Source organism: Hipposideros armiger, unplaced genomic scaffold, assembly GCF_001890085.2.
Source record: "Hipposideros armiger isolate ML-2016 unplaced genomic scaffold, ASM189008v1 scaffold_1139, whole genome shotgun sequence".
NCBI lineage: Eukaryota > Metazoa > Chordata > Mammalia > Chiroptera > Hipposideridae > Hipposideros > Hipposideros armiger.
In genome coordinates this window covers 204,797-213,475 of record NW_017732489.1, presented here as the reverse complement: position 1 = coordinate 213,475, position 8,679 = coordinate 204,797, and the positions used below count along the sequence as shown (strand labels likewise).

General features: G+C 54.9%; 1 protein-coding gene across 1 annotated transcript; it reads left to right on the top strand.

Moving 5' to 3' along the window:
- Positions 1-4,852, top strand: RNF187 (ring finger protein 187). The gene is made up of 5 exons (XM_019632421.1): positions 1-89; positions 1,759-2,326; positions 3,457-3,549; positions 3,739-3,960; positions 4,537-4,852. The coding sequence occupies exons 1-5, from the start codon at positions 1-3 to the stop codon at positions 4,537-4,539; spliced, it is 975 nt and encodes a 324-aa protein (XP_019487966.1). The 3' UTR covers positions 4,540-4,852.
- Positions 4,853-8,679: the final 3,827 nt, after the last annotated feature.

Below are 8,679 nucleotides of genomic sequence, written 5' to 3'. Positions count from 1 at the left end.
ATGGAAGCCTCTGGCCCCATCCCACATACCTTGCTCTTTTCAGTCTGGCTCTTCCTGAAACATATCCTTCATAATAAGCTGGTGATCTGGTAAGTAAACTTGTTTCCTGAGTTCTGTGAGCCACTCTAGGAAATTAATTGAACCCAAGGAGGGGTGGTGAAACTCCACTTTATAGCTGGTTGGTCAGAAGCACAGGTGACACCTGGGTTTGACATTATCTTCTGAAGGAGGGGGAGGGCAGTCTTATAGGACTGAGCCCTTAATCTGTGGGATCTGAAGTCATCTCCAGGTAGGTAATGTCAGAACTGAATTGAATTATAGGACACCCAGCTGGTGTCGGAGAGTTGCTCTTTGTGGGAAAAACTCCCGTACTTTGGAATTGGGAGCAGAATCAGAGATGGTTACACAACATTTGCCATTCCTCATTTCCAGACTCTCAAGTGCACATTTTTAAACTGACGGCTACTTCAATTTGCGGAGCTACTTCCCTAATACTGGAACTTTTAATATTTTTGTTCCTTTCCATGTAGTGATATCACAAACATTTCTCCAAACCAAACCACAAAAGGCTTTACTTCCATTTTGGGTTATTTTTATAGTGTATCTTGAGAAAAGGAATTCCAAAGGTAATGAAAATCTGAAGGTCCTTAATATTACCACATTGCCTCCCAGAAGCAGCATCGGCAAAGTCCGGTCCCCCCACCCCAGCTGGGGGGAGGGAGGGGTTGCAACATAATAGTGAAAAAAAGGAGTCTCATTATATGTTCCTATTTCTTAATAACTGGTCCAGAGTATGTTTTTTGTTTGTTTTTTGGCTATTCAGCATTTGTGTTTTCTTGGTGAATTAACAAATCCCACGGGGAAAGTTTTCTATTGTACTTTTCTGTACCAAATTTGTTGAACTCTTCTGTATTTGTGGCTGGAATTTTCTAGTTTGGCTGTTTGTCTTTATTCTGCCTGATTTATTTCCTACTCACAGGATTATCATGGACTTTCCTCAATTGATTTTTTTCTTTTACTTTTTTCTGTATTAATTCCTAGTTTATATAACTCAGCTAATTGGGCTTAAAGCGCTTTCCTCCTGACCATTATTCTAGAGAACTAACCTCGGTTTACCAATCGCACTTCAGACTACCGTTTCCTGTATTTCCAAGTCTATACCAGATTTTAAAAAACCCACAAAACCGGAAAGCAGTATCTTGGAAGATTTTACACTTGCATGAAATAGCGCATTCGTTTTTTAAGTTTTAAAATTAAGTGGTGGTGAATACAGTGACTTTAAAAAAAAAAAGAAAACTGCGTGTTTGGTTGTGTTCAAATTAAGAAATTGCTCCTCAAAACTTTTTTTTTCCCGCTGAAGAAATGCTAACAAACACCCTGCGGCCTGCAGCTCTGGGCGTCCGAGCACACCTTCACCCTGAGTCAATGGATTACTCCGCTCCGGGGGTAGCCGGGACAGTCCCTCCCAGAAGCCGGAGCCGGGTGGAGCGTGCAGAAACGTTGCTTGCGGGATGGGCACGGAAGCCGTTTTCCAGCCCCGCCCCCACCTCTGTGGGCGTTGCGCCGCGGCGGGGGCGAGACCGTGCTTGCAGCTAAGGTCCTAACAGCTTACAAGAGACTTAAAAATGAACTCCAAATAATAAAATTCGTCCACGAGTCATTTATGGGGGAAATGATAAATCTCTGTAAGAGATCAGGATGCGACGATGTGGGAGGCCCACGGTATGGAGAGTGAAGCGCAGTTGCCAGGAGCTGCAGGTACAGTACACCGCTGCCAGGACCGTGCGTGCAGCGCCCCGCCGTCCGCCCCCGGTCGCCATCCTTGTCCTCGTCCTCCGCAGCGTTGACGCTCTCCATCCCTGTCCCCATCCCGGCTTGCGCGTTCTGGCCTCTCCGCCTGTCGCCCTCGCCCTCCCCGAGGGCCCCAGTCGCCGCCCTGGCGCTCCCCGCGGCTCCCGCTGAGGCCGCCTGCGCCCTGTGCCAGCGCGCGCCCCGCGAGCCTGTGTTCGCCGATTGCGGCCACCGCTTTTGCCGGGCGTGCGTGGTGCGCTTCTGGGCGGAGGAGGACGGGCCCTTCCCGTGCCCCGAGTGCGCCGACGACTGCTGGCAGCGCGCCGTGGAGCCCGGCCGCCCGCCGCTCAGCCGCCGCCTGCTGGCGCTCGAGGAGGCTGCCGCGGCGCCCGCGCGTGACGGCCCGGCTTCGGAGGCGGCGCTGCAACTGCTGTGCCGCGCCGACGCGGGCCCGTTGTGCGCCGCCTGCCGCATGGCCGCAGGGCCAGAGCCGCCTGAGTGGGAGCCCCGCTGGAGGAAGGCGTTGCGCGGCAAGGTGCGCGCGGGCGGCGCTCTGTGCGTTGTCTTCCCCTTCGCGACCCGTGTCCCCGCCCCCCGGACGGTGCCCTCAGCCTCTTCATTTCCCTGTGGACGGCGTCGTATAACCCCCTCCCCCCAATTCTCCCGAAGACACCCTGGTTCCCACACCCCCCACCCTCGGACAGTGCCCTGTCCCGTCGAAGGTGTCTGTGGATCCCCCACCCCCTCACGCCCATCCTCCCTTTGGACTGTTCTTCCCCTCCCCCCATCGGCAGAAGGTGACCTGCTGCCCGTCCCGCTCCCTTGCCTTATCCCCTGCACCTCACAGTCCCGCCTACGGGTATGACGTCACCCTGCGGCAGCCTTACCTTCCTCCCCCCGCCCCCCGTGAGTGAATCCCCCCATCCCGAGATTCTAATAGAGGCTGTTAGCATCTCTGTAGTCCAGTGTGCGCCCCTCACCCCATCTACCCTCTCATCCCGTCACAGCCCTCCTGGGGTCCCTCCACCTACTCTCTACTGGTACTTGAACTGCATTGCATGTGGCACCTGACCCTGGGTGGAAACCCAGTAACTGGGGATTCAGGGACCCGCCCTTGTGGATTGGGGGGCTCAGCATTATTAATGAGAAAATAGACAACGGACTGGAGCTGGGCGGTCCTGCTGGGGGCTCATGTTTCATGGTGGGACCAGTGCACACCTAGTGCTGGGCAGGCCCGGGGTGTTGCGGTGCCCACCCCAAAGGTGCCTTGTGCTAGTTCATGTTGGATTTCCAGAGTGATTGCCAGTGCCATTCCTCCTGAAAAGATGAGGTGGCTGTGCTTTTGACAGATACCGCTGTCCATCTTTGTGCTGGTGACTAACACTGGGGACCCCAGAGGAATCTCATTTCCAGTTATCTGGTTAGATTCTTAGTGGGTTTTTCTATGAGGCTTCCTCCTGGAGCAAGTTAGTAAGGTTGCTAGGACCCCCATGGTATCTGCAGCCTGTTTTCATGAGCCTGGTAGGCCAGGACCACTTGGTGAGGCCTTCTGGTCAGACTGTTAGTGGACTCGGGGGTGCAGTGTCCCCTGGACTAGGCTAACAAGAATGGTGTCCCAGACCTTCAGGTGTGGCTAACCACTTGGTAACCAGCATCTCTTACCAGGAGAACAAGGGGTCCGTGGAGATCATGAGGAAAGATCTGAATGATGCTCGGGACCTGCACGGCCAGGCCGAGTCTGCTGCTGCTGTCTGGAAGGCAAGTGGGGGTGGGCCTGGGGTCCGTGTGTACGAGGGGACAGAGATGCATACCCTGCCTCTATCTGGCAGGGCCTTGGGATGCAGCTGAGCCTTCTGCAGCAAACCTCAAGGTGGTCAGCATGGGGCTGGGGTCCTGGGGTCCCCAGTCCAAGGACACAGGTGTCCTTCCCTGCTGCTTACCCTGCAGGGACACGTGATGGACCGCAGAAAGAAGGCCCTGACTGACTACAAGAAGCTGAGGACTTTCTTTGTGGAGGAGGAGGAGCGCTTCCTGCAGGAGGCAGAGAAAGAGGAGGGGTCCGCCGAGGATGAAGATGCAGACCCTGCTGAGAGGTTCAGGTCCCTGCTGCAGGCCTTGTCGGACCTGGAGCGCAGGCACCGCAACCTGGGCCTCAGCATGCTGCTCCAGGTACGCCCCCACCCCATCCGGTGGGCCAGATGCTGGGGTAACTACCAAGAGAGGGCTTAAGGCCTGGCCCCGCCTCCTTTTGGGGCTAAAAGGGATCCAGGCGATTCCCCGGCCTCCACATTGGAGGGACGTTTCGTGAGGGGAGTTGTACCCCAATATTGAAGCACCGGGTCCCTGTCCTGCCTTGGCACTGCAGGGAGGAGCTGGCCGTGGGGTCCAGGAGCACAGGGATCCCCAAGGAGGGCGGCGGCCATCTGGCTCTCATGTCCTCACAGCCTGTGTCTGAGGCTCTGCCTAAACCTCAAGGGTCTGGGTTCTTCGCACACCCTCTGATCCGGAGGCAGCAGCCCCCATCCTTTCCTCTGGGTGGAGAGGTGTCATTTTGCTCCAGGAATGCTGGCTAATCAGCTCCTGGTGGGTGGCGGTTTGGGGTGATGATTGTGGGGTGGAGAGCGAGGCTTCAGCCTTAGGGAGACATCTGTGGCTGATGGAAGTGTGGTATTGGTGCCTGGGTTTGAGAACTGCAGCTCCCTCTCCTTCCCTCCCTACCCTCTGTCTCTCCATCTCTCCCTGCAGTGATGCCAGGCAGAGGAAGCTGGCTCCACCCTGGCCCAGCGCCCCCTCCCACCCCCCACCCCCTGCAACAGCTCTTCCATCCATCTCCTTCAGAACCCCGGAGGGTCTACGCCTAGGTGTAGACGGGCTGTTTACCGTAGGTGCCACCTTGGGTTGTCCCCTTAGCAGTGTCTATGTTCTTTTTTCTTGGGTATTCCTGTTTCCAGGCTGTGAATGCCTCTCTGGAGCCCTGAAAGTGGGGAGGGGGGAGCGGGTTGGTAACTCAAGTGTCCTGTTCTGTCTCTTCATAAAGCTGTTGTTGCTGCCAGTCTCATCAGATCTGCCTGCAGTCTCTGTGGGTGCTGTTGTCGTCACTGCTGCTGGACGGCCAGGTTGTTCAGACCTGGCACATGCCCCATTTGGGCCTGTTCCACCCACACCCACAGATCCCCTCCTGAACATTGGGTACACGAGTTAATGTTAAATTTGGGGTGAGCCTCAAGGGAAAGGGCTCAGATGGGAACGGTGGGGGGCAGGTCAATTTGTCACTCTTGCTCGAGGCCCTGATAGTGTGTGTCCCCCATAGACCACGCACAGCTCGAGGTCTGTGTGCAGGAACAGCTCCTGGTTTCTTGTGGGCCTGGGCAGTTAGCTTCTCATGCACCTCACTTTGAGACTCTGTCCCCCTGCGCCTCCCAGTGTGTCCGCCTGCCGTGCTGACTTCTCCATTGTTAGTCCCTCATTGACCCGAGCATTTCTCCGCACTGTCAGTTTCGCCATGCCCCTGGCTCTCCTTCCCTTGCAGTTCTTCTGATAGATGAATTTAGCAAAACCTGTCATGTCGTGACAGTATCAATGTGTAGATGAGTCCAAGCAGCAAAACATTGCACAGTGATGGGATGAGGGGTCCCAGCATGTTGGCACACATGGTTGTTTAGGATGGCTGGGGCTGTTGTTCACTCTGAATGATGGCTTTGTGGTCAGCAGGCCATTTTTGGACAGACTTGGGTACTGCTGGTCCCGCATTTCTGTGACTTGGGGGCTGGCGCTTGAGCCTAGGACCGAGGGTTTACTCGTGTCCCTCCCATCTCCAATGGGGCTTCTGCAGGTGGGATTTCTCTCTGATGGGCCCCCACCTCCCGCCTCCACCAAGTGACTTCAGAGAGCTTCTCCAGGCTCCCTGGGCCCGAGACCCAGCTGCCTGCCTCCTGCTGCATGTGTGTAGACACCTGCCAGGAGGCCTGCCCATTCTTCCCCTCTCAGTTGGAGACCTGGGGACAGCCCAAAAAGTGCCCAGAGGTGCTGGGTACTGGGGAGAGGTGGGCGGTCCTGATGTTGGCGGGCGTCTTTCCCACTCACATGCTGTCTATGTAAGGATAACGAGCAGAGGGCGAAAGCTGCCTGGTTGTATTGGGTTGTCGGAAAAGTCATGATTTATTTTTTGTTTTTCATTGCAAAAATGTGTCATGACTTTTCCGAAAACCCAATATATCAAAAGAGAGATAGAGTTATCCTTTTGTCTATATAACTCTAATAAATAATCCTGACCCCTCAGATCAGGGGTCAGCACTAGGTGCATCCTCTGGCCCTGTCCCCTGATGTGGCGGGACCCAGGACGGAGCCGCCTGCCTTGTGTCCAGTAGGCCAGGACATCTCCAGCACGAACGGTCTTGGGCTCCAGAGAAATCCGACTGCTCTGTCACAGCTCCTCTGGGTGTTGGCGATGAGAGTTCTCTCTGATGGCTTGTTTACTTACGGGTTCGTGTATTCAGTGCTGAGATGCAGTTCTCTTGTCATCAGAGCTCAGTGGGCAAGTCACAGGTAAGTGGGACCTGCAGCCCATTTTCAATTTCATATCTTTAGTCTGAGGGGAGCAGAGAAAATGCCAAGGGTTGTTTCATACTCCCTAGTTGCGGGGGTTATTTCACTAGGTTCTGAGGGAATGCTCACACCCTTGATACATGATACATGTGAGGACACCTTGAGTGGCATGGGCTGGCGCTTGCCCTTCAGGAAAGTCAAACTGTGAAAGGCCAGCAGGAACTTGGGACCAGCCCCCAAGGCCGGCCTTGCTCCTGATACCACATGCAAGTTTCAGTATTTCTCCGAGCTCCTCTGGAGCTCGATAATTCACTACGAATGCTCCAGGGCTCACTGAAGACCATTTGCTCATGATGAAATTCCTCACAGGGAGAGGGAACAAGTTAATGTTGGCCAAAGGGAGAGGTGTGCAAGGCAGGGAAAGTGGGAAACGGAGCTTTCGTTGGCCTCTCTCTCTGGTGTCAGGACAGTGTGCTTTGCCAGTGTCAGTGAGTGAGCAACTGTGTGGAGCACGGCCTGCCCGAGGGGGAGCTCCCTAAGCTTTGGTGTCCAGAGCTCTTCATTGGATCCATTGTAGTGGCACGCTGACTCCCCAAGTGGCTGACTCAGCCTGTGGCCCTCAGGAAACCTAGGTGCAGAACTCAAAGCCTCCAACCCAGTTGTACAGTCAGACCTGTCCCAGTGTGGCCTATGCCCCAGCACACTCTGACCAGGCAGGGCACTGACTACACAATGTGCTGTTACCTCTGCGTGGCAATCCCAGCCCTGGGTAGCAAGCACAGGACAGTTACTGAATAGTTTGCGATGTCAAGATGGTGATCCCCAGTACTGAGGAAGTGGATAGGCAGTTATGGGGGCTGCCAGTACTGGAAGTTATGCAGTGGGAATGGTTCTGCTGAAAGATGGGTGCACTGGCTGCCCTAACCAGACATGCAAGCCCCAGTGGGGCAGAGAATACCTGGGAGATGCTGGGCTGCCTACTTGGCCTTGAGGCAGGGATATGACCTTCAGGGGCGGTGAAGCAGGCCACCCTGCGGACCTGTCATCTGGTGCCCACCCTCTGGCTGTTGGTGGTAGAGTGTACCCCCAGCTCTGCCCTGCCCTGGGGAGTGGGGTCATGGAACACTTAAACTGCCCACAGTGGTTTGATGAGAATGCTGTCACCAGCGGCCCACCTGGGGCCACCTGGTGCTTGGAATGATTTACACAGTTAAGGTGGTTGGGCTTATAAAAAATGCCTCTTCTCAACTAAGCATCGCAGGGCCAGAGTAAGAGGACAGAATAGTAGAAGGCATTTGTAGTGGTTCATACCGGAACTGGGGAAGGGACTGCTGCAAATCAGAGCCAAAAGCAGCAGGAGTGAAGGAACACGGGTCATGCTGGGGACAGGCCAGTGAGAGGAAGAGCCAGAAGCCCAGGGAAAGGGTCAAAAGTACTAGGTTTTTGTGGGAAATCACACACCCACAAGTAATGACTCTGCTGGATCCCATGAGATGAGAGAGTTGCCCACCCCTGGCCTGGTCCTGCACTGCTGCTGGTTTCTGCAGCACCATCTGCCACATGTCATCCGATTTGGGGCTTAATGACTCGGCCCAGCGACCCCACTCCCAAGCCCACACACACAGAGGTATATGCACTGTGGTGGAATCAGGCAGAGGGGTGCGGGCTCCCTCTTTGGGGGAAGTGGGAAGTCAAATAGGGGATGCTGGACACAGCAACACGGGTGGGACTGAGGGCACCGTGCTGAGAAAGTAAAGCATAAAACACCTCACTACTTACCTAAATTTAAAATGCATTAACACGGGACAGTTAATGGTTGCAAGAACATTTCAAACATAAATGGAGCCCATTGGGGTCGTTGCCACTGGGTTGGGGAGGGGGGCGGTGAAGGGGATAACAGAAGGAAAAAACCAAGGGGACACAGGAAAGAGCAGGTGGGAAACGGGACAGGAGATGACTCACTGGGTCGTCCTGGGGCTGCCCTCGCTCAGGCCTCACCTTAGGGAAGAAGACCAGGCTCTACGGTACTTAAGTCGCTTTGGGTTTTATGTAAAAGTGGCAAACTAGTCCCATAACTATCTCCCTATCGAATACGCGCGGGAGTTTGAGTGCAATCAACAAAGAAGGCTTTCCTCAATCTAACACGCAAACACACTAGTTGGGTCTTGGCAGGCCTCGCGACGTCATTCGGATTGCAGGTGCACTTTCTCTGGAGCCCCACTTAGAGACTCCTCAGAAGGCTTCCCCCACCCCCTGTATCTTTTCCTTCCCTGCTGTTCAGCAGCGACAGTGACCTGGCGGCCCTCCACCCTGGGCGTCCCCTGTGCCCGCTCAGCTGTGCGA

Bases quoted from the DNA above. Each gene is read 5' to 3' on its own strand.
- RNF187 (XM_019632421.1), top strand. From the start codon at position 1: ATGGAAGCCTCTGGCCCCATCCCACATACCTTGCTCTTTTCAGTCTGG. The intron at 2,327-3,456 runs GTGCGCGCGGGC...ATCTCTTACCAG, and splicing joins GGAAGGCGTTGCGCGGCAAG to GAGAACAAGGGGTCCGTGGA. The intron at 3,550-3,738 runs GCAAGTGGGGGT...CTTACCCTGCAG, and splicing joins CTGCTGCTGCTGTCTGGAAG to GGACACGTGATGGACCGCAG.